The sequence below is a fragment of the Artibeus jamaicensis genome, unplaced genomic scaffold, assembly GCF_021234435.1.
Source record: "Artibeus jamaicensis isolate MK-2021 breed Jamaican fruit bat unplaced genomic scaffold, CSHL_Jam_final contig_465, whole genome shotgun sequence".
Classification (NCBI taxonomy): Eukaryota; Metazoa; Chordata; class Mammalia; order Chiroptera; family Phyllostomidae; genus Artibeus; species Artibeus jamaicensis.
The window spans coordinates 37,997,167-38,022,323 of NW_026521843.1; the positions used below are offsets into that span (position 1 = coordinate 37,997,167).

At 36.0% G+C, this 25,157-nt stretch overlaps 1 protein-coding gene across 3 annotated transcripts in view; it reads left to right on the top strand.

Moving 5' to 3' along the window:
* The window catches only part of VRK2 (VRK serine/threonine kinase 2), an 86,893-nt gene that overhangs the window by 36,549 nt on the left and 25,187 nt on the right, over positions 1-25,157 (top strand). For all 3 annotated transcript variants that reach the window (XM_037143445.2, XM_037143446.2, XM_037143447.2), the window contains one exon: positions 21,221-21,353. In XM_037143445.2, coding sequence (XP_036999340.2) covers positions 21,221-21,353 — 133 coding nt within the window. The remainder of the gene's footprint in view (positions 1-21,220; positions 21,354-25,157) is intronic.

The window sequence follows — 25,157 nt, forward strand, 5'->3', positions numbered from 1 at the left end:
AAGCTGTCGGTATGTTTAAAAAATTAAGATAATGAAAGGCAAATGAGAAACTGAAATATTGAAGATAGATAGCAATATCTCAAAAAATTAATAAAAACACCAAATACTTTCTTAAAACAATATGAAAAGGAATGAGTAACAGAACAGAGAAGAAATACCACTGTCCAAGGCAATAAATGAGAAAAAGTTCACTACCACTAAAAACTAAGAGATATACAAATCAAAACAGTGAGGCAACATTTTTAAATAACTTACCAATTGGAAAAAGTCTAAAATAATAATGTGATTATTTTGAGCCTGGTAGACAGATGTAGAATACCAGTGGGATGTAAATTCAGTGGGAGTAGAAGAAATTAAGTTAAAGGAAGGGCAATTTAGCAACATATATTAAAGCCTTTATAAGTTTTTATACTTTTTTAAGGATAGGTTTATTAATTTTAACTGACTAACAGTAAAATTCACCTTCTCAGATACATAGTTTGATGTGTTTTGACAAATGTATATCATATAATCACCATTGTAATCAAGACACAGAGCATTTCTGTCATCCTCACGAGTTCTCTTATTTCCCTGTGCAGTCTGTCCCCTTTTCTCACAGCCCCTGATGGTGATTTGTACCCCTGTGTTTTTTACAGTTTTAGGGATGCCATATACATTGAATTATAGGAGATGAACCCTTTGGGTCTGGCTTCCTTTACTTAGCATAATGGTTTTTGAGATTTGTGCATGCTTTGTTCATTAGTACTTCATTCCACTAACGATGTGTAGCATCCTATTGGAAATCACTGGGCTTGCTTCATCTGTTTCCCTGTTGATGGATATTTTTGTTGTTTCCAGTTTCTGACAGTTATGAATCAACTTGCCATTAGCATTTACATACAGGTTTTGGTATAAGTATACAAGGGGAAACCCTGAAAAAACCAGAATTATCTTCTGGAGGGCAGGTCCCGTGTAGTGCAGGCTTCCCATCTGTACTGGTGTGCCAGCTGAGATGGTTGTGAGAGGCTGCATTCGGCCTCAGTGAATCTTTTCTTTTTATTAAAAGTTCTTAATATATTTTTATTAATTTTTTAATTGTTATTTTTTATTATTTTATTTTATTGTTCTCAGTGAATTTTTTAAGACTCTTTCAGTGTGTTTGCCCATTTCATGATGGGTGATTTACAGGCACACCTGCCCACACCACACTGAGTGTTCAGCAGTTCTTGACGAAAAAATGGCAGGACCCCCATCCACCACCCTCCCTGTTCATCCAATCTTACCCCACGCACCTTTTTTTTGTTTCCCTGGATGAAAAAGTTCTCAAAGGGAAACGTTTTGCTGATGTGGAAGAAGTGAAACAAAAAAATAGGAGGAGCAGTAAAAGAAAAGCATCAATACTGATGAGTTCAAAAACTGTTCTGAGCAGTGGGAAAAATGGATCCACAGGTGTATTGCATCAAATGGAGAGTACTTTGAAGGTAACTGAAGCTTAAATGTGTAAGAATAAATATACAATTTTTAATAAATAAATTCTGGTTTCTTTGAGTCCCCCTTCATATGTTTTTAAACCTTAACTTCTGGGTTAAGAACCAGGGGTGGTATTTCTGGGTCATTTGGAAGTGTACATTTAACTTGAAAAGAAGCTGCCAAACTGTTTTTCAGAGTGATCATACCATTCCACCTTCCCACAAGCAACGTGCGATAATTCCAGTTGCTCCGCATGTTGCCACCAGTTGGTTTCATTAGTTTTTAAAATTTTAGCTGTTATAGTAAATGAGTGGTCGTTACTGAGTTTTAATTTGTGTCAGTCATTTCTAATGGCTAATGACCCTGAGGGTCTTTCATGTGTTGATTTGGCACTTGTTTATCTTCCTTAGTGATAAATTTGGGTTCTCTTATGTTAAAGCAACTTTAAATTTTAAATTTGGGTTCTCTTATATTAAAGCAACTTTACATTTTGAGGATAGGAACCCTTTGTCAGATACTGGTTTGTGGGTATTCTCTGCATATGTAACTTCTCTTTTCATTCTCATATCTGTCTTTCAAAAAAGAGATGTTTTTAATTACGATGAGTTCCAACATAGGATTTTTTTCTTTATGATTTATACTGCTTCTCTCCTAAGCTAGAAACACAAAATGTTTTCTTCAAGAAGTATGGTAGAATTTGCGTTTAGGTTGCTGGTTTATTTCAAGTTAATGTTTTCATTTGGTGCAAAGTATGGGTCAAGGATCATTTATTTATTTATTTATTTTTACATACATATATGTGTAGTTGTTCCAACACTGTATGTTGAAGTGAATACCTTTTCCCCAGTAAATTAATTGCCTGGAACCTCTGTCTAAATGAATCAACCATCTATGAATGAGTCAATTTCTGGACTCTTTTTGTTCCAGTATCATTCATACAGTCAGTATCATGCTTTCTTGATTATTGTAGCATCATCATTTTAAAATAAGGTAGTGTAACTTTTCCAGCTTTGTGCTTTTTTTCAAAATTACTTTGGCTATTCTTGGTGCTTTGCAACTCCCTATATATTTTAGAATCAGTTCATTAGTTTCTACCAAAAACATGCAGAATTTTGATAGAGATTGTGTTGAACTGTAGATTAATTTGAGGACATTGATATCTTAACAATTTTGAGTCTTCTGGCTAGACACCAAGGTAATTCACTGGGAAAAGAATGATCATTTTAGAAATTCATTTTTATTTATGTTGTTTTTATTTTTATTAACTTCAAAATATTTTCTAATTTCCATTATGATTTGTTTTCTGACCCCTGGGTTTTCTGTAAATACATTGTCTAATTTCCAAATATTTGGAAGTTTTCAAATTTCTGTTATGATTCCTAATTTAATTCTGTTATGGTTAGAGAACTCCATATGATTTCAGTACTTTTAAGTTTACTGAGAATTATTGAATGCCTGGATATATTGGCTAATTGCTGAATATTTCATGAACCCTTGAAAAGAATATGTATTCTGCTGTCTGCTTGAGGTTACAGTGTTTAATAAATATATATTAGATCCCATTGGTTGAGTTCTTGAAATTTTCTATGTCTCTGCTGAGAATAGTGTGGAAACTTTCATTATAATAGTATATTTGTAATTTTTTCCTGTCATATTTTGTTTCATGTATATTGACATTCTGTTACTGGTATGTTTAGTCATTTTATGTTTTCTTTATGAATTTTTTTATTATAAAATGTTAGTCTTTAATCTCTGGTAATGTTTCTTGTTTGGAAATCTACTCTGTCTGATATTAATATAGCCACACCATCTTTTTTCTTTTTAATTGGTGTTTATGTTATATATCTTTCCCATTCACGTTTAATCAATCATCATCTGCACATTTAAGTTAAATTTCTTGGAGACAGTTTTTCCATTTGGAAACATGTTTTTAAGCTTTGTTAAAACAGGTCTGCAGTAGCCTAGCATACTCCAGATAGGTTTTTCCTGCTTCCATGATGTGAAGTTCTGTGATTTCTTCTGAGTTCCCTGTGAGGACTTCCTGGGGGGTCAGAACCCGAACATCTCCCAGCTCTGTGTGAACCCTGGGAATCCATCTTCTCTTTACTCCCCTTTCTCTTTCGGTCCACATTTCATCCTAGAGATAGGAATCAAGGAGATCCCTTGTGTAGATTGTTCTGGAGCTTTTTTTTTCTCTTTCTTTCTTTGTAGCTCCCTCTCCTCTGCTGAACTCTCTGCAGCCTCAGGTTCTTTGGGAGTCTCTCTGAACTGCACTGCCTCACTGCCTCCTGTACTGCAGTCGTTATTTTCATTCCTGCGTTTGAGTTGCAGTTGTCACCCAGCAGATAGCTGGGGCACCAAGCAGAAAGCTGGAAAACCTTTTTCCGTTTTTTCAAGTATCTCAGTCTTGTGCTGCCTATTTGATATCCAAAACATGCATAGCATTTATTTTATCCAGTTCCTTATATTCAGCAGGAATGTATAGTCACCACTGTGTTTCTTCATTGACAAGAGCAAACAGGGCCCCTTAAAAAAATTTTTGTATGTGTGAATTGTCTACTCATGTCTTTTGCACATTTTTGTCATTTTTTGGTTTTCCTTGATTTTGAAGAGCCATTTGGATATGAATTAGCCCTTTAGCTAGTACATATTTTACAAATATTTTCTCCCACTCGCCTTTTGTCCTTCGATTATACAATGGTGGTGTTGTATTGCCATGCAGAAGGTGAATTTTTAAATATTTATTATTATGGTCGAATTTATCAATCTTTTATTTTTTATGGATATTGAGTCATGGTTAGTAACCTTAGTCTGTAGACAGCTTTTATATCATTTTTACTGTATGTTTCATTTTTAACATTTACATTTCTCTTTTTTTAGAGTTTATTTTTTTTCCACGACAGGTATGGAACTAATTTTATCTTTTTCTAAATGAAATTTCTGTTTTTGAACACTATTAAAAAATCCTTTGTTTCCGTGATACTAGATGCCACCTTTGTCATATACTAAATTTTCACATGTACTTGAGTTTATGTCTGTGGTTTTGTCAGATACTTCTGGTCTATTTACTTCATTGCAATTGTTTCGGAGACTTCTAATGTATTTCTAAAGCTAGAAGAGCTGGTGGTGCCTTGTAGCTTTTCTATTTTAGTGTTATTCTAGCTACTCACACTTTCTATTTTCTTTTGTCTAGCTTCACTTACAAAAATACTTGTTGGCATTTTCATTGGAGTTTTGTTAAATGTATGAATTGATTTGGGGAAGACCTGTAATCTTTATGCTGTAGAGAATATCTGTTCAGCCACAAGGAATGTGACTATATTTCATCAGTGTTACATTGGTATCTTCTGGGGTATTTTAAAGCTTTTCTCACATTCGTTTTGCACAATTTTTGTTACTCTTATTCCTAAAGATTAAATCACTTTTGTTGGTATTGTCAATGCGATTTGACTCTACCATTTTATTTTCTACATGATTACTTGTTTGTGTATCTGAAAGCTATTCATTTCTATACATTCATTTTTTATACTGTTACTTTACTGAATTTTTTTGAAGTAGTTTTAGTGATGAGAATTCTCTAGGGTTTTTTGAGGAAACTGTCGTATAATGTCCAAATAGATATGGTTTTCTTTCTTTTCCAGTTCTTATATCTTTGACTTGATTTGTCTGATTGCATTGTCTAATACATCCTGCACATAGTAAATGGTACTTATCATCCTTGCCTCTTTCTAATCTTTGTGAAAATGCCTGAAGCATTATTCCATTAAAGGTAATGTCGGCTTTAGGACTAAGGTGTATCTACATATGTATGTGTGTGTGTGTTTTGTTTTTATTGTAATCTTAAGGAAATAACCATCAATTGATACAAGGTCTAGCAGAAGTAACACCTACTTGAGTGTGGTTGGTAGGGTATAATAGGGGTATAATAATTTATAGTTTTGTTTTGAACATTTCACCTAAAATGTCATATGGGGTGCTTGAGTGTGATGTTGTTATGTTATAGAATTGCATGATTATGATTTTATAACAAAAGATTTTGTAATATAAAGGGGCATTATTTGTGCTGGACCCTGTATGTTTTTGAATGGGTTTTTTTGTTTTTATGGAATGGATATTGAATTTTGTTACAGGCTTGCTTAGCATATATGGAAATAATCGTGTTTTCCTCAGATCCATTAATACGGTGTAATGTATTGTTGTAATTCTAATACTGAGCCAACTTTACTTTCTAGGAATAAATCCGCTCTGTTATGGTATACAATTTACTTAATATGGTGATGATACAAGTTCACTAATATTTTATCTAATATTTTCATATTGGCATTTTTTTTACTTTAAAAAATATTTTATTAATTATGCCATTACAGTTGTTCTATTTTCCCCCTTCATTCCCCTCCACCCTGCACAACCCTCACCCACCATTCCGCCCCTTTAGTTTATGACCACGTGTCTCAAGTTCTTTAGATTCTATATTTCCCATACAAATAGTAACAAAAAGACAGAAAATTATAGACCAGTAATCACATATTGGCATTTTTAAGTGATTACTGGTCTATAATTTTCTGTCTTTTTGTTACTATTTTAATCAGATTTAGATATCAACATATTCTATTTCCTTCAGGAAGAGAATTTGCAGGTTTCCTTCATTTTCTGTGTTCCAAAACTATTTTGATTACATCAGGACTGTTGGGGTTTTGCATGTCAAACCACTGGGTTATGCTGCTTTTCTATGAGGTAGTTCCTTTCAGCCTTCTGTTTATTCCTATGGGCAGTGGGTGTTTAAACTCTTTCTCTAATTGGGTCATATTCATTTTGTCTAGTTTTTCACATTTATTTGTGTGGTGGTCTGCACTGTAGTGTCTTATGACCTTTAAATTTCTTCTAATTCAGTTGCTTCCTTCTATTTATATTTTACTTTATTTGTTCTTTTTTTCCGTCTTGAAGAAGGTGGCTAGTAAGTAGTTGTTACATGTTTGTTAATTTTTCACAAACTTGGATTTTTGGTTTATTATGAGGAATATATTTTCCTCATTAATTTTTGATTTTGCCTTTATTGTATATTTTCTTGTGCTTCTTTAATTTTACCTTGTTCTTTTCCTTGGTCTTCAATTCAGAATCTATTTCATTTTTTTATCCACTTTAAATTTCTTTACTTCCATAGGCGATCAAGGCCATGATTTTTCTTTTTCTGGTAACTGCTTATATTGTACTTCATGGGTTTTGATATGTCTTGTTTTATTATGTTTATTTTTTAGAAGTTTTAAATTTCTCCTTCACCAAAATGTTGTGTGATAGGTTTTGAAATTTTCATGTAGCAGTAACCTTTAAAAATGTAATTAAAGTCTAGGCTCGTGATAAGATGGTCAGGGTATTATTGTTTGGAATCATTTTACTGTTTGAAATGCATTGAAGCTTGTATTGTGACTTAAAGGAGATTAGTTTTTGCTAGTTTTCCATGTTTGCTTGAGAAAAAAGTAGCTTCCATTTTTATACTCTAAAGTTTAATATCTGTCCAAAAGCTCTGCCTTATCGACTATCTTATTTGTTGCATCTGTGTCTTTAGTTAGGTTTTGTTCACTTGATCTCTTTTGTACCAAGCATGGTATTGAAAAGTTTTCTATTATTTGTGCTTCCGTTTCCTTGATTTTTCTGTAGTTTTCTGTTTCACAAAGGTCATTGCTGTGCTGTTTGGTAAATACTCATTACTTCTGTTTGCTATGTTTTTTATGCTCTGTGTTTCCTTTAATATTATATTCTTTAAGGTTTTGGGGGGTAAAAGTTTATGAAAGTTTATATATCTGTAGTATTTATGATATTTTGGTATTTATCTTTTAAAAATGCTTTTATTTCACATTTTTTTTGTATTTAACTTTTTACTACTGCTATGATAGTCTTTTGTGTTTTTTTATTTCCACCAACTACTTGTTCATTACCAATGATCTTGGTTTACTTTCCTCTTTCCCTTAACACTGTTGTCTCATATTTTAGTAACACTGCTTAACTTTGTCAGAATGTGTATCATTTGTATATTCTTCATTTGTCTTTAGCCTTATTTGAGTCTTAGATATAAATATATTAAAGATTCATCTTTCTTGTTCTTTTGTCAAAGTTACCCATTCATCTTTTAATTGAATAAAACTAATCTAGGAGATTGTTCAAGAAGCTCTTGGCAGTATATCCTTGCATGCATAATAAGTTTCAGTTGTGCTGATGCTTGAGGGCAAGCTTGGATGGATTTAAAATACTTAGTTCATACTCTTTTTTCTTGAATTTCTTGAAGATGCTGATCTATTGCTGTCTTGTTTTGCATGTTGCTTCTAAAAAGTCTTCTGCCAGTTTTCTTACCACTGTATGTTATTTCTCCTTTTTGCCTAAATTTCTTCTAAAGTTTTCAACATTTACTGTGTCCTAGGTGTTATGTTACATTCTTTTAAAAAATTCCCAGTTGATGTTTTCCTGATAGATAAGTAGACATCATTGTCTCAGACTACCTAACTTCTGTTTCTCACCTCACTTTGGAATGTAAGATGGTGCTGCACAGTTGAGTGCTAGGATGGGAGGCTTCTGGGAGGTGGTACATACTGTATTTGGAAAACAGTTGTGCCTTTCTGATTTCATTGCTTATAATGGCATTACCAGAAATGATACTAACCAGTGCTTTTGCCACTGAGCACCACCCATTTAGCTGTATCTCCCAATGCCGCTAGTGCAGAGCATTGAACCATTTAAAGTAAAATCAGAGTGTGTACACATTTTTTTAGTTACAGTGGTGCAGATGCTCTCTCACATATGGCAGGCCTTCCACTTTTTGCACCATCTTATATTCCTGCTCATGCAAGAAGCCTTTCTGGATGGTTGTGGTCTGTGCCATTGGTGATTTCCTTTAGCTTCTAGCATGTATTTGAAACACATGAGCACCCAAGGCTCACTTGTCTTGTGTTGTCTTACAGTCTAAACTGGAATGAACTCCTTGAGGCTTCTCTTTCTTCTCTTCCTTCTTTTGTATTCCTTAGAACACCTAGGTTAGTGTTCTTTTAGGAATAATCCTTTCAGAAACACTTTACTAACTTCTCAGATGTGAAGCCAGTCTTGATGCAACAATCCCTGTACCTCACTTGGCGCCCAACACCTTGACTGGTCAGTGCCTTGACCCCACCATGCCCCATGTGTTTCTGCCCCAAACGGCCTGCTCGGTTGAAGAGGGTCCCCCTCAGGTAGAGAAGGAAAGTTTTTCATGTCAGTATCTGGAATGATAAATGTGACTAAGGGAACCTGTGATTTTTTTTTAAACACTTGTTTGGTTCCTGGGACTTGTGCTGAACTGAAAGTCAGGAGAGCAGGTCTAGTCCTCGGTGTGACACTGAGCAGAACTGCAGCCTTTAGCAAGTGATTTAACCTGTGTGGACTCTGACTTTCTAGTGCATAAAATGGGACTTTGACTAGGTGATCTCAAAAGTTCCTTCTAGCTCTGATATTCTGCGATTCTCTGAAAACGAGCTTTTCAAGCTGATTTTGAAAGGTAATATTTCTAACTATGTTTCCAAAGTACCTTGCCTATTGTTGCATAGCTAAAGAGGTTAAAAAGTTTAAATTTATGCAAAATTTGTCACTTCTGGGAGTTCTGGGAGCAGGAATTGTAGCAACTGACCTGTATCTGGTGGCAAATATTCACTCAGATTCCCTAGGATATCCATAGGGTAAGGTCATAAGCCTCATTAAAGTTGCTTGTTCACTGTTTGCTAGAGGGAATTCTAATGCAATCCATTTATCAATCACAGTTACTTGTAAGATGGAGTGTGAATGTTTGCAAGAATTTTGCATGTTATGTGTACATAATATGGTCACCATTTAGAGATAGCCTTTCCTTTGTTGAACACACATAAAAATTTAGTCCTGGCAACATATGTCTGTATCTCACTATCTCCAGAGTAGTGTTGGATGTCAGCTTGATGACACCGTAATATTACTAGATGGCACAGCTGGTCCGTGCTTTAACATATAATAGTATGTTTAACATATAATACTTTAACATATTTTGATATAATGTGAATAGGGTTATACTCTGGATTAAATAACACGGTTGTGTTTGCAGTCAGTTATAGCATGCATGTTATTTTGTTTCTTCCTAGTGCAGATCGGCTATATATTTTTAGTTAAGAGACTTTGAAGTTTGTTCTTTAAGAATTGAGTTAATTGAACCTTCAACTTTTATGAGTTTAATATTATTTTAAAATGTATATTTTCATTGGACTTTTTGTCTCAATATAATTATTTGTCGTATGACTTTGTTGTTTTTGAAATTTAATAGCTTCTGTGTATCTGGTATTCATATACCAGCTCTGCCAACTTACTATTTGGGATTCTTTCAGTGTGATTTGTCAAATGAGAGTAAAGTCAGCCCCCAATTTTTTCCATCAAGTATTCAATAATGTGTTAATACTATCATTTTTAATTCTGTTATCTGATACTTAAACAGATAAATGTCTGTTATCTGATACATTCAGATACTTTTCTGAATGTGGACTACCAGAGTCTTACTGGAGGAGGTGGTGAGTAGAAAATACTGAAGAAAATAGCCTAAGAATTATAATTTAGCAGATGTGGTCTCCATATTTAAAATTAATATTTTGTGAAGCTTATTTGCCAGTACTTCACAAGTGAGAAAAGTGAGAATCTGTTAAGTACACAATTTAGCCTCAGGAAGATACAGATTTTTAACCTTTGGTTAGAAAAATTTTAAACATTCTGAGTTATAGGGGATTCCATGTACCTATCATTTTGACTTAAAATTTAAGGTTTTAAAATTTTGTTTTATCTATGTTTTTGGCAGAAAGACCTTAAAATAAATATAGATATTATGACATTTTTCTTCTAAATAATTATGTATGCATTTTCAAAGAATAAGAACAATTCACCATATTATAAAAATACTATTAACACACTTAACAAAATTAACATCATTCCTTATTATCAAATACAGTTTTATTTCTTCCACTTTCTTCTTTACCCTAAAATTCTTGAGAAAATTGAAATACAGACAATTTTATTCTGATTGTACTTAATGCCTCTTTTCCTTTATTAAAAAACAAATTATATATTGCAATAGACTTCCTCGCCACCACTTCCCTTTCTGTAATTGACTAGCCTGTATCATGTGACCTCTTTGCCCCTCTTGGCTTTCATAGCGGCTGACTTCCTGGATAGAATCAGTTGTTAGCTACAAATCTGACTAAGGAAACTGTTGGTTCAGAACCAGGTAGCGCGATTTCTTTTCAGTTAGATGTCGATCAAGAGAGCAAGTTTCTAGTCTTGTAAACAGGAAAACAGGGATTGTGGTTGATTCACTGATGTGCGTCCAGCAGCTGGCACAGAACACGGCATACAATAAGCAATCAATAAATAAGCGATGAGTGAACAATGAGTAATTGAATAGGTTCATGCATAAATGAATTGATTAAGCAGTGTTCAGGAGTAATGGGTAAAGCCAACCAAATAAAGCTGGATATGGTATAGCCAAGTACAGCAAATATGCCATTTGTACATTTCTTAAATTCCTATTAGGAAAACTCTATCTACTGCATCAAGGGATCTTTACTACTTAGTATAAAATTATGAGTGTTTTCTTACAGATAGAGCTCTGTTAGCATGGAGAATGCTATTGGTTGGATTGTGTCCCCTCAAGAGATATTGAAGTTCCATCCCCCAGTATCTGAATTTAAACTTAAATGAAAATAGCATCTTTTTGAGTTAAAGTGAGGTAGTTAGGGAAAGCCCTAATCCAATATGACTGTTTTTCTTACAAAAGGGGAGTCATGTGTAGAGAAAAGACAGTGTAACGAGACAAGGAGAAGGACTTCTACAAGCCAAGGAACACTGAGACTACCAGAAGCTTAGGAGAAGGGCATGGGACAGACCATCCCCTCACAGCCACCAGAAGGGACCAGCCCTGCCAGCGCCTTGATTTTGGATTGCCAGCCTCCAGAACGGGGAGACAATCAGTTCCTATTCTTTCAGTCATCCAACCTGTGGGGCCTTGTTACAGCAGTTCTGCAAAACCGAGACTTAGGTGTGAACCTTTGCTCGGAGGTTGAGATAATAACATATTTCAAATAATGCTAATAAAAGTTTCACAGTAGTATTCTGCTGCATGTAATCTGCTAACACCTTAGCATGAATACTAGTGGTTTTTTTTGGCTAAATGTGAACTTTGGGCACCAGGATAGGGAAAGAAAAAGGAAAGGGGGGAAGTAAAAATAGAGGGCAGAGAGAATTATCCTCTTTCATTTTCCCCAGGCCCACTCCAGGCAGGGCCAACTCAGTGAGTGTTTTTAACATGATGTGTTCTCGCACTTGGGATCACCAAGCAGTCAGCTCTTGAATATATGTGGTGGGATCTCCCCTTTATAGTAGTCTACTTGTTTATTCTGGGGCTCAGTATTCTTGTTCAGGATATGAAAGAAGATGTAAGAAAGAGGTATTTGCCTTCCCCGAATCCTAGGTAAAAGGTTTCATTGATAATGGCGGCTATTTGCATAACTTTCCATTATTTGGGGGGATTCAATGTAGAATACTGAAGGCTAGAAGTTCTGGGATCAAACTCCCTGGCTTTGAGTTCTGGCTCCACCTCTCCGTAGCTCTTTGTTCTCAGCTATTGTACCCCTCTGTTCTTCCATTTCCAAATCTAAAGATAAGGATAATAAGGGTAATAGTACCTCCTTCAAAGTTATATTTTAAAGATTAAATGATTTAAACATGTGAAATTCTTAGACACATAGTAAATCAAGCACATAGTAAGCAGTCAATAAGTTAGAGATAAAAAGTATTTCATATTATTGCTATGCTTTTGAAAATAGAATTTTTACTTTGCTTCCCAAGAATTGTTTAGGTTTATGAAAAACAAAGACCTGATGTTCTGGTTAGATGTGAAGAAAATGGAATTGAATTGGATTTAATGATCGTAATTTTTCCAGGTATGCAATTTATTCATAGACATCCTTCAAATTTAGGGAACAGAACATTCAGGGTCTGTATTTTTTTTTAAGGGGAAAAGATTGTATGTTTTAGGAGTGCATTTAACAAATCACCATCCCCAAGAACATAGTTCCCCGTAGATTTAATGCTGTTGAAAACTTAGTATTTGACTCTCAATAATCAGTACAGGTTTACTGAGCTCCTGCTACTTCCACCAATCATATGATTTCTGTCTCTGAAGGCCAGATGTGTACATGACCAAAGAGCTGTTATGACCAAAATATTTGAGCATCCTGATTCACAAAAGGCTGTGTCTAGGTTTTTTTTTTTCTCTTTCACCAGTTAGTATGGGAAAATGGCATCTCTGCATTCTGATTAGCTCATTGAATTGTATAAATCAGATGGGTTAAGAGGCCCCCTGCTTAGGGGCTATTAAAAAACTTCGAACGCCCTTGGGGCTGTGCATGTAAGAATGGCCTTTTTGCTGCCCACCTCAGATACTGTCTTTGAAAACAATAGAATTATAGTTGATGTAGGACAGGGAGGCTGTTCTGAATGTTGGATAGCTGTGTTTTATGCAGACACAATTTGTATGTGGTGAACCTTTTTATTTTAGCAATGACAGTCAAATTGTATCAGGTAACATTTTGTATCTGTTGTTTACAGATATACCAACCTCTGATAGTGCTTCTGACATGTTGAAATTTGGTTTAAATTTGTTGAGATTTGGTTTAGAAAGAGGAAGACCATAAATTGGATGCGATTCAGATTATTCTCTTCCATTGTCTATGTATTTTGTTAAAGGACAGACACAAGTTATGTGCTTTGATATCACCTTGGAAATTACCTATAAAGAGAAGGTATTACAGGTTCTTTCATATAATCCTTGAGAACTTGTGTCAAAGGGACAAATTGGCAATAGACTACAACTGGAAAGATTTTATTTTGTGGGTGAGGCCATTTTAGTAAAGAAGCAATTTCTAGCCTCAAAGTATTTGAGAGAATTTTCCCCCAAAGTCTGCAAAGCATATTTAAGTCACAGGCCTAAGTTGATCAAATAGGTCTTCGTATGTTGCTAAAAGAACCAGGTTAGAATAGAAAAGCAGGTCATGAGGTGAAAATGCTGATGTCATTTTGAATATTGCTAAATATGCCTCAGTGTTTTGTTATGTTGCTTGAATTTAAGGGAGTCATAGGCTTGGGGCCGACGGAGCAGTAGATGGTGTGAAGAGGGAATGATAAGAGACACAGCTTCTCTGCTACCTCTTCCTGTAACCCCATGGGTGTGTCTTTTAGTCTCTCTCTCTCCATGAATAGTGAGTATAAAGAAAAAGAATAAAATTCTAGGTTTGAAATATGAGTAGTTACAAGGTCTAGGAGGAAAAAAAACCCAGTACTATGAAGCAGATTTTTTAAGTATAAGTACATGATGCATCTGTCATTAACCAGAAACTGCAGACTTTTTACCACTCACTAAAAGATAAGGTCACACTGTATCTTCGAAAAATATATCTTCATGCTTATTCTAATAAACATCATGTTTGCAAAGTAAGCTGGCAAGTTTTAAAAGGTGCATTATTTTGTCTAGGCTGAATGGTGGTAATGTACATGTAACCGTGCATTTTAAGATAGTAAATCCACGTTGACACACAAGATAACCCAGTAAATTGCTTTGTGGTTAAAGGGATCTGCGTGCTAGAATAGGACTCAGATACAAGCAGTGAATCCAGGAAGTGTGAATTGTGAATCCAGGACGTCTGGCAGGAAGTAGAGAAGAGCATTGGGGGTGCCAAATTGAAGACAAAGGCCCTTCCCAGGCAGTTCACTGCAAAGAAGAGTTATCACAGGTGTTTTTTGTTATTAGCTTCACCCACCCCTTTGGAAAAATGAAGCCGTATAAGAGCCTATAAACATTAGGAAGCAAAGGAGATGGGAAGTAGCCCTAGTCCTAAGTACAGAACTTGAGGATGTAGCATACATGGGTGAAAATCTAGCTAGGTAAAATGGGATGTTGATTTTTGAGACAGGCGTTTATAGAGAATGGGAATGTCGTGGTTTTCATGGTCATCAAAACTTTGTTTTTATCTTCATTTGTTTAGAGCTTTTAATCAAGGCTATCATTTACAGACCATCTATGTCAAACCCAGTTCTCAGAGGAGCAGATGCTGAGATAGAATTAGCCATTCAAGGGCTTTACTGGGGGGAAGGAAGTATGTTACCTATGAGGGACACAAGGAGAAGCAGCAGCATTGGACGAGGAAGCCTTGCAGAGAGGGATGTTGATGTGACACCTGTGAAGGAAAGGGGACGAGAAGGAATGAGCAGGGAGAGCTCAGACTATGATCCAGTGAAGCTCTGACAAAGGCTCCCTGTAGGGAGCCGCAGAACAGAGAATGCCCAGGAGAAGAGTCTCTGATTGGGTGGGATTGGCCGCACAGTGTCCCCACCATGATCCCAGTTCACCAGGAGCCACCTGGGAGGAGTGTCGCCTTGACTCACATACTCTGGTGCTTCCTGGTGATCCTGCCACGGAAGGTGTTCAGCTGCTTGCACTTCTCACCCGTGAAAGGCCAGTTCTTCCTGGGTGGGATTACAGCTCAGTGACTACCACACCGCCTTCGGGAATAAGGTATTAAAATCAAAAGTCCATGAAAGATTTAGCTCAGATTAGGTGTTTTTTGGGGGGGAATGCTAAGAAGATCAATAAAAACAAAACCCCTTGTAGAAGCCGCAGTTGGTGTTGGGTGACTCACATGGTTTTTCACCTGTTAAATGTGGATAATGACACCATCATCCCTACCTGCCTCACAAAGTTAGAGAAAGTATAAAGCATATCTGGGAAAGGTGAGAAAAATGAGTAGAAACATGAGAGGCAGTGCAGTGTAATAGAAAGTTCTTTGAAAAAGAAAGCAGGGCTGTCCTTTCACTCACAGAGAAAGGAAACAGTTACTAAATTCAGAAAAGTTGCATAAAAATAATTTAGAATGCACCGGGGAGCTAGATTTTAAATTTACTATGTCTAGTCTTATTATAATACAAATAATGGTCCTCTGTCTAGTGATTTTGAGTTTCCTACTATAAGCTTCGAAAACCAGGGATATTTTATATATGTATATACACACACACATATATATATATTTATACTTAAAGTAAAAAATGCTACCTACTTGGTATTTTTGATTTCACAGGAAAAAAAGGTATAATGTAAAAAATGTTACCTGAAACCAAGTTTTTTTTTTTTTTTTACATTAGAGGTTAGCAAACTTCTTCTATAAAGAGCCAGATAGTAAATATTTTAGGCTTCTGTGGGCTTTGTGGGCCACATTTGGGACTCTATTGCATATTCTTTTTCTTTTTTACAATCCTAAAAATGTAAAACTTATTCATAGCTCAAGGGCATGCCAAAACAAGACCTAGACTGCAAACCTTACTGTAGATTGAATTCTGCTTACTTATATTTTACTTCAACAAATTTTCATGAATGGCAGAATCCCAAATTGTATATTGTATTAAAAAATGGACTTTGAAGTCATATAGGCATCAATTCGAATCCTGCTCCTATTCCTTACTAGTTCTGTGACTTAGGCAAGTTATTTAACTACTGGGGGGCTCAGCTTCCTCATATCTAGAATGAGACAAATGCTCCCTGGCTGAGTGACTAATTGGATGTAATGGAATAACATTTGAATGGTATTTTGCTCAGTGATTATCACATAATTAGAACCTCAACAAATGTTACTTCGTTTTGTTCCTTCCTGATCTTGTTTGACATTTCTTGGCCTTTTATTTCTTATTTTGAATTGTTCAAACACAATTTTAAACTGTATTTCTATTATCTTAGTAGAAACTCTCACTTCGACCTAATTTGAGATAAAAGAATTTGTCAACATTTATTACTTTGTACAAATTATTGGCTTTGCTACCTCTTACATCAAAACTCTACCTACCAAATGCAGTCACTCCTAAATTTCCTTACTAGTGCTTCACAGTCTAAAATTTTAAAGTATTAATAGATCCTGGTAGTAAAACTTATATGAGAATTTTAGAGAATTGAATTCTCACTGAATCTGTAACAATATAAATATTTTGAATCAAAGGCTATACGAGTAGCTAAAAATCTAAACTCCAAAAAACAAAAGGTTTACATAATGAGGTGAAGATAATTGTTTTACTCTTTTGTGCAATAGTGTTCTATGATCATTTGACTTCTGCCCATAACTCTAGGAAGACTACCAATCATGCACCCAGTGTTGGAGCACCTGATGTGTGAAGCATATATTAACAGGCCTGAGGGAAAAATAGATAGGAATACAGTAATTGTCAGGGGCCTTAACCTCCTGCTTTCAACAATGGAGAGATTAACAGACAGAAAACCAGTGGGGAAACATTGGACTTAAGCCATAATGTTAAATGAGATGGACCTGATAGACATACAGTATATCCCATCCAACAAAGTTATATACATTCTTCTCAAGTGCACATGGAAAAGCCGTTACAATAGCTGGTATTAGGCCACAGAACACGACTTAATCAATTTAAGAGGATTGAAATAATATCAAACATCTTTTCTAACCACAAGTGGTATGATCCTTGACATCAATTACAGGAAGAAAACTGTAATATTCACAGATATGTGTAAATTAAACAACATTCTCCTGAATCACCAGTAGGTCAAAGAAGAAATCAGAAGGGTAACAAAAAAAATACCTTCAGACAAATGGGAATGGAGACACAACATTCTAAAATTTATGGGATGCAGTAAAAGTAGTTCTAAGAGAGAAGTTTATAGCAATAAACACCTACATTAAGAAAAAAGGGAGATCTAAAATAAAACAACCCAACTTTACACATAAAAGACATAGGGAAAGAAGGACAAACTAAGCATAAAATTAGTAAAAGGCAGGAAATAATAAATTTCAGAGTGAAAACAAATGAAATAGAAACTAAACAGGTAGTAGAAAAGATCAATGCAACTGAGAGCTTTTTTTTTTGTAAACAGACAAAATAGACAAACCTGTGGTTACATCAACGTAAAACATTTTTGCACAGCAAAGGAAAACACCAACAAAATAAAAGGACAACCCACAAAATGGGAGAACATATTCACCAATACATCTGATAAGTGAGTGGTTAATATCCAAAATTTATAAAGAACTTACAAGACTCAATACCAAAAAATTACAACCCAATTAAAAAATGGGCAAAGGACCTAATTAGGCACTTCTCCGGAGGACATACAGAAGGCCAAAAAGACATATCAGAAGATGCTCAATGTCATTAATCATCAGAGAAATGCAAGTTAAAACCACAATCAGTTATCATCTCACACTTGTCAGAATGGTTATCATCACTTAATCAGAAAACAGCTGCTGGTGAGGATGTTGAGAAAGGAGAACGCTTTGCACTGTTGGTGGGAATGCAGATTGGTGCAGCCACTGTGGAAAGCAGTGTGGAGACACCTCAGAAAGTTAAAAATGGATCTGCCTTTTGACCCAGTGATCCCACTTCTGGCAATATATCCAAAGGAAATCAAAACACTAATTCAAAAGAACATAAGCACCCTTGTGTTCATTGGAGCGTTATTTATAATCGCCAAGATATGGAAGCAGCCCAGGTGTTTATCTGTAGATGAGTGGATAAAAACAGCTATGGGTCATCATGCAATGGAACACTATTTAACTATAAAAAAAAAAAGAAAATATTACCATCTGGAACAGAGTGGATGGAAACTGGAGAACATTATGTTAAGTGAAATAAGCCAGTCAGAGAAAGAGAAATACCATATGATCTCACTCATATGTGGAATCTAATGAACAAACCAAACTAACAAGAAAATAGAGACAGACTCAAAGATAGAGCAGGCTGACAACTAAGGGTGGGGGGGGGGTAGGGAGTGGAGGGATTGGGCAAAAAGGAAAAAGGACTCACGGACAAGGACAATGACGTGATTTGGGGGGTGAGGGAGTATAAGAGGACTGAATGGTAATGGAAAAAATACAGTAAAAAATTTAATGTATTGCTGGATGACATCTGTCAATATTTTGTTAATGATTTTAGCATCTATGTTCATCAGCAATATTGGCCTATAGTTTTCTTTCTTTCTTGTGTCTTTATCTGGTTTGGGGTTTAGGATGATGCTGGCCTCATAGAAAGAGTTTGGGAGTCTTCCCTCTCCTTACATTTTTTGGAATAGACTGAGAAGGATAGGGGTTAGCTATTCCTTAAATATTTTTTAAAATTCTTCTGTGTAACCTTCTGGTCCAGGGCTTTTGTGTGATGGGAGTTTTTTTATTGCTGCTTCAATTTCGTCAGCTGTTAACTGTTACCAGTCTGTTCAGACTTTCTGCTTCTTCTTGATTCAGTTGTGGAAGATTATATTTTCTATAAATTTGTCCATTTCACCCAGGTTTTCAAATTTCTTGTCATATACTTGTTCATAGAAATTTCTTGTAGTCCTTTGTATTTCTGTGGTATCAGTTGTAATCTCTCCTCTTCATTTCTGATCGTGTTTATCTGGGTCCTCTTTCTCTTTTTTTTTTGATGAGTCTGGTTAAAGGCTTGTTGGTTTTGTTTATCTTTTCAAAGAATCTGCTCCTGGATTTGTTGATCCTGAGAATTGTGCTTTTTGTCTCCATGTCATTTAATTCTGCTCTGATGATGGTTATTTCCTTCCTTCTGCTAGCTCTGGGCTTTGTTTGTTGTTGTTCCTCCATTTCTTGTAGATGTAGGGTTAGGTCACTCCATTAAAATGTAATCTTTAAGAAACATTGTGCTCCTATCCCTTCAGTCTCTGAAGGATGAGGATAGGAGCCTAAGCACCAATTAGCAAACCTTTATGACCAAGCCACTTTGACCAGCCTCCCCTAATGTCCTGCACTACTTTTGACTGGCTCACTCCCAGTGTTTAAAAGCTTTGTTTCAGTGGAGTAGAGTTTAATCCCTCTCCCCTGTTGCACTGGTCTTGAATACTTTCTTCAAGACAGTATTCCTTGTCTTGAAGGCCTTTGTCTTTCAACTTCCTTGTCTTTTTAACTTGTGCAGTGCATTTTCTCTTTGGCTGACTGAGAGTAAAATTCTGGAGTCAGACTCTGGCTCCATTTTACTGCACAAGTCAAAGAGTCTCACTAAGCTTCAGTTTGCATGACTAAACTGGAGATGCTGGTACCTACGTGCAGGATTCCTGTGCGGATGGTGTGGGTTAATGAATGTAAAGGTCTTGGCATGTTCTGAGGTGTATTAGGTACTCCATGAAGTTTCAGTCTCATCTTTTTGGCCAATGACTACATGAAAAGCTTCCTGATAGCTTTTTTTCCTCCCTCCCTCCCTCCCTCCCTCCCTCCCCTCCCCCCCCCCCCCTCCCTTCCTTCCTCCTCCTCCCCTTCCTTCCTTCCTTCCTTCCTCTGTAGTGTATTTGCTATATGTTTCTGTTTGCTAAATTACCCATATGTACATTTCCGGGATCTATTTTGTAAAGTGAAATCTATTAATTTAGTTCTTGAAATAGATAAAGATAAAAGTGCATCATAAATAGTGAAAGCAAGAAACCAGTTATGCATCGGGCCCTGAAGACTGGTGCAGAGCGCAGGGGTCAGTTACCACTGAGACCGTGCGAGAAACGGCACCTGTGGGCGGGAGCGGCCGAGCCGCTGTGCTGTGTCTGCAGACACGCCAGCAAGCTGCATTCTGCAGCAAATGAAGAAAACTCTGTGCTGTTTATATTTTGAAGTTGAAAACACCTCCTACTTAGGTTTTCCTAAAACCAAAAACTTAAGCTAACATTCAAATACTAAATTTCCTTTTAATGGATATTTTAAAATGCAAGTTGTCTCTCAGTACTACTCTGCTGTTTTGTAGCTACATCATGAAATGTCTCAATCCCTAAATTTCAAAGAAACAACACATTTTAAAAGTTGAAACTGCTTTCATTTGGGAAGGAGCACGGTAGCATATCATTGGGAACTACTGCCCTTCTACTGCTTGTCCGAGTAAGTGTCCGGGCAGAGCGGCGCCCCCATTCAGCGTATGCTTTCTCTGTGACACTGCTTCTCCCTCCTCCTCCTCCAGGGCAATCAGAGAGAGACTCACTTGGATTACCTCCTGACTTTTAACAGTTTATATTCTGTTTGGAAACCCTGCTTGCAGTTCCGACTGATTTAGAAAGGCAACAGTGATGGTACGGACCCGTCTGAGAGGCCGAGTCCTGCACTGATGTTCCGTTCTTCAATGCAGACAGCGGGCTCGTGTTTTTTTAAAGGGTCATTACCTCTTACAGTCTCTTCACTCTAAGAGACTCTAAGAGTCTTACCTCTATTGGAGTCTCTTCCAATACAGGAAGTATTTTTATACTTCCTGTTAATAGGGGCTCCTGTAACTTTCGGTTTATACTTTCCCATTGTTTGCTCTCCTCTCCCCCTGCTTGAAACAATTCTGTTACTGGGAGGGAGTTACAAGAAAAGGCAGAACCTCATAGGCTGTATGAGTATAGATAAAAAGACATGTGGTTTATAGCTGTCTAGATACCCACTTGGAGGGAAAGGAATTTGGGAGGAAAATAAAAAGACTGAAAATCCAAGTCAACTCAGAAAGAAACACGATATGCCTGTGATGAAGTAATGCTTCAGGTTGGGAAGTTAGTTGTTATGGCCCCAACTTGTATATATTTTATGCTAAAGTGCCGTTTGGTTTAATAAAATGAAGATCTAGGGCTGCCCTTAACCTAACAGTTTCTTAAGACTTAATTATAAAGGCTATGTCTTGAGAGGACAAAAGCATTATTCATTTGTCTGTTCATGTCTTCCAGGTTTATCTTGCAGACTATGGACTTGCCTACAGGTATTGTCCCAATGGGAACCACAAACAGTATCAGGAAAATCCCAGGAAAGGCCACAACGGGACCATGGAGTTTACTAGCTTGGATGCCCACAAGGGAGTAGGTAAGTTTCTCTTCTCTTTTTCCTATTTTTATTTCACAAGAATAGTTAAAAGAGTAATAGGACTCCCTGAAGTGACCTTCGCATAGTCCCTTTGGCGAGTGAGAGCACTGGTGAGATTTTTATCAAAAGGAGTGAGTTCCTGTGTGCCAGTGAATATTCGTGTTAACCTGGAGGAGGGACAGACTGTGGAAAGTGAAACAAAGCAAAAAGGGTGTCAAGAAAGCAAAGCTGGATGCGCATTTTGGGCAGGAAATTACTAGTTTGTGTAGGTTCAACCTGGAGGTCAGACACTGGGTTTTTCTGCTATAGTGAACATCAGAGGTTTGGCAAAGGCGCGCTCATGAAAACTTGCTCCTGTTTTTTATTGTGCCCTTATCAGTTTTTTATTGTGCCCTTATCAGAGGCTTGGGAGACACCACCTCTCAACACGAAGAAAACCTTTTCTGAAACTATAAAGTGTTAACTTGTGGAAATCTCTCCTAGTCTCTTTTCATATATCTTACTTATTTAAACTCACTTTGATGGTATTGGAAACACATTTGCAGGTAAATTACATACATAGTCCTTTTATTGGATATTGATTGTACTGCCTTGCATTCCAAGGCAGACTTAATTCAACAATTCCCTAATTAGTTAAAGTCATAACCTATGTCTTGTATTCATTTACCATTAATTAAACCTTAGCTGTTTATTACACTGCAGTCCAAATCCGATAGCCGACCCAGAAAGCCATGGAAAAGGAAGTGGGAGGTCAATATTGAAAATATATGGCACGGAGTCCCACTGATGGTTGCTTTGTTCCCAATCAATATGGTCAATGCAACTGTACTTTCTTAGTTGCTCTGTCAGCAAGACAAAAAGTCAATTCTAATGTTATGCTAGTAAAAAAGGTGATTATTGAAAAACTTTGGTTTTCAAAATTATATTTTTTAAACTTTGTTTATAAAAGTATTTTCAAATATGTGAAACCATACAGATCATTTTAAACAGCTTTGAAAGAATCACTTTCTCAATAAAAGGCAGTTGGACATTTGTGCTTGTTAATGACTGTTGAAGGGTTACCCTAGATGGAGACTTTTTAACAAGTTTTACTTGGTGCAAACAACTGTAATATTGTTGCTTTTCCTATTAAAAGGACCACTGGCCATGTAATGTGGAGGGTCTCGATAATTTTCCAGAGCAATTAAAACCCACCCTAGTTTAAGGGAGGCCAGTGAAAAAGTGAGACAAGTGCAGGTGTGTCAGTTGTATACTTCCTTCCGGGAAGAATCATGGATTAAATTTTCTAAAATGGAAATTAGCTTTTGTACTTTGGATTAGAGGAGAAGAAATTGCTATATTACTTTTCAAGGATAGTTTGGTTAGAAAAGTAATGATCACTCAAGTTAAGAGTGTGTGTTTTTGCACCGTGTACATTGTTGATGAATCAGTGAGCATTTAAAGATATAAACAGGACATGGCTTTAATTAAGTTTGAAATGTAGGAATCAAATGCTCATTGATACTGGGTGCTTGTTCATTTTAAAGTTCTTTTACTGGCAGTGAATTTTGTTCTTCACTTCTGCCAGATTTATTAGTATAAAAGAATTTTCAGAAACCCGGGAGTACTTTTTTGCTAGTGGTGTAACTGGAAATTATAGATTCTTAAGCATCTGTCTGGTTATGTTAACTTATATTTGGGCCACTATTTCAGCTGGTAGGTCTAATCCTGATACCCTGTGGTTTTGACTATTAAAACAGCTAAGAAACCAGTGTGAGTGTTGAGTGGGAAGATGAGATTTTACTTATTAGTCTGGTCAGTGATTGAACTGTGGTAATTCTGAAAGTCCTCTCCAGTTATTCCATAGTTTAGGGCAGTGTTTAATGTGCTGTCTTCATAAAACATTTGAACACATTTTTACTCTGTAGTCCACTTAAGTTGTTCCCCCCACACCCCAAGTAATAACGCATGTCGTGAACGGTACAGATCCACCATGTGCATCTTCGCAGGGGAGGATCCAGCTGAAAGTGCCGGGAGGAAGATGCTGCGTCCTAGGAGGGGTGTTCAGGGACGAGCCTTCCTGCAAACGTTTGGTGCTTGTCGAACAGTTATATGCTGGAGTAAATATTCATTTTTATAGGTGTCATAGGAGTCCTATAAAGATTACTATATACGTAGCTGCATGTATATATATATATAAGCATATATATACGTATACATACACACACATACACACACACTCAGCTTTTAATATTCAGTTTTAGTCTGGTATATAAAGTAAAAGGTTTTATGTCCTCAGATATTTGAACTCATTCCTAATATTTTGCATTTACTTTTCCAAAATAAAACATTCCACTTTAGACTTTTATTAGAAGTGAAATAATTATTTAGCTATATCTAGAAACCAGAATAAGCAGGGCCATGAATCCTGTACATTAACGCAGAAGGTCAGATTTATACATATTTATGTGTTGACTTTCAGTCTAGTCATTATGTAGTTTAATCTTAGAAAATTCTTTTTTATACCAGTCCAACTAAGAGATCAAAAAATACTTAGAAAGATAATGCAAAGAAAAACATAAAGAACACAACAAGTTATTACTCGGAAACGGACCCTCAGGTTGTTGAGGCAGTCGGTGTGTGTCGGGGATGTGTGTCCCATCAGGCCCCGGGGAGTGAGTGTTCAGGCCGCAGTGGGAAACCGGTTTACGAATTAGCTGTTTCACCGAGACCATTAACCTGATCAGACTATGTGGTCTCTGCCCCTTTGGTCGTGGTTATTCACAAACCATAGCTAACTTTCATTTTTCTGTGGATTAGTTGTTTTTTTATGATGGAGATTGTATTAGGTGCCAATTGGCAGTTTCACCTAAGCGTTTTCTAGTTCAACTTTATGTAAAAATAGGATTACTTGTATTATTACAAACCGAAGAAATACATAGAGATGGATGGCTAGATTGACAGATGAATTGGTAAATATTCCTGAACTATCATGTACATGTATATCTGTATTTTTTTTTAAATTGCAGTTACTCTTTCAAACTTAATTTTCTTGTATGATCCAAAGGTATTTTCTCAGTGGCTAAAGTTCTTCATTTAGTGTAAAATTAGTGTGATATATGTTGGGCTTATCTCTTTTATTATTAATTTTTCATTCTTCATAAAAACTAACATGTATAAACATTGACATATTTTGGGCTCATTGCCTAATAATTAAAGAGAATTATATCTGTGTCAAATATACTATTTTAAAATTTGTTACATTCTTAGTAATGTTAAAAAAGCAATGTTTGGATCAATGTGTGGTATGGATTTTTGTAGATTTTTCTACTCACTGAGGCATGCAGTCAATACCTAATTTCTCTAGAGATTCACTGCATTTAACATATTGAGCTTTTTTAAATACTTCAGACCTGTGCATTGAGTGTATAATACCTGTTTTAATTTGACATCATTGATGACCATAAAATATGATGTCTAAACTGCATTTTAAATGTCTGTTTATTTATGTAATATATTCAGTATCAAGGAAAGATATATTACATACTTTTTTATTTTTGCCAATTGCTATCGTATATGAAATCCAAGTCTTGTGTTATTTCTTGCATGGTTTCATTTCACTCTAATTTAGCACTCCAACTTACCAAATATATGTGAAATAAACTGAGAATGTATTTTCATGTTACCAAACTTGCAGAAGTGACATGGTTTACACAAAATTTATCCTCTCAAACAATGATTCAAAACAGGAGCCCATTTTCAATAAGATGTCAAGGAAAACCATCAAGCTATTGATATGCTCTGTTCGATCTGTTACTAATCAGA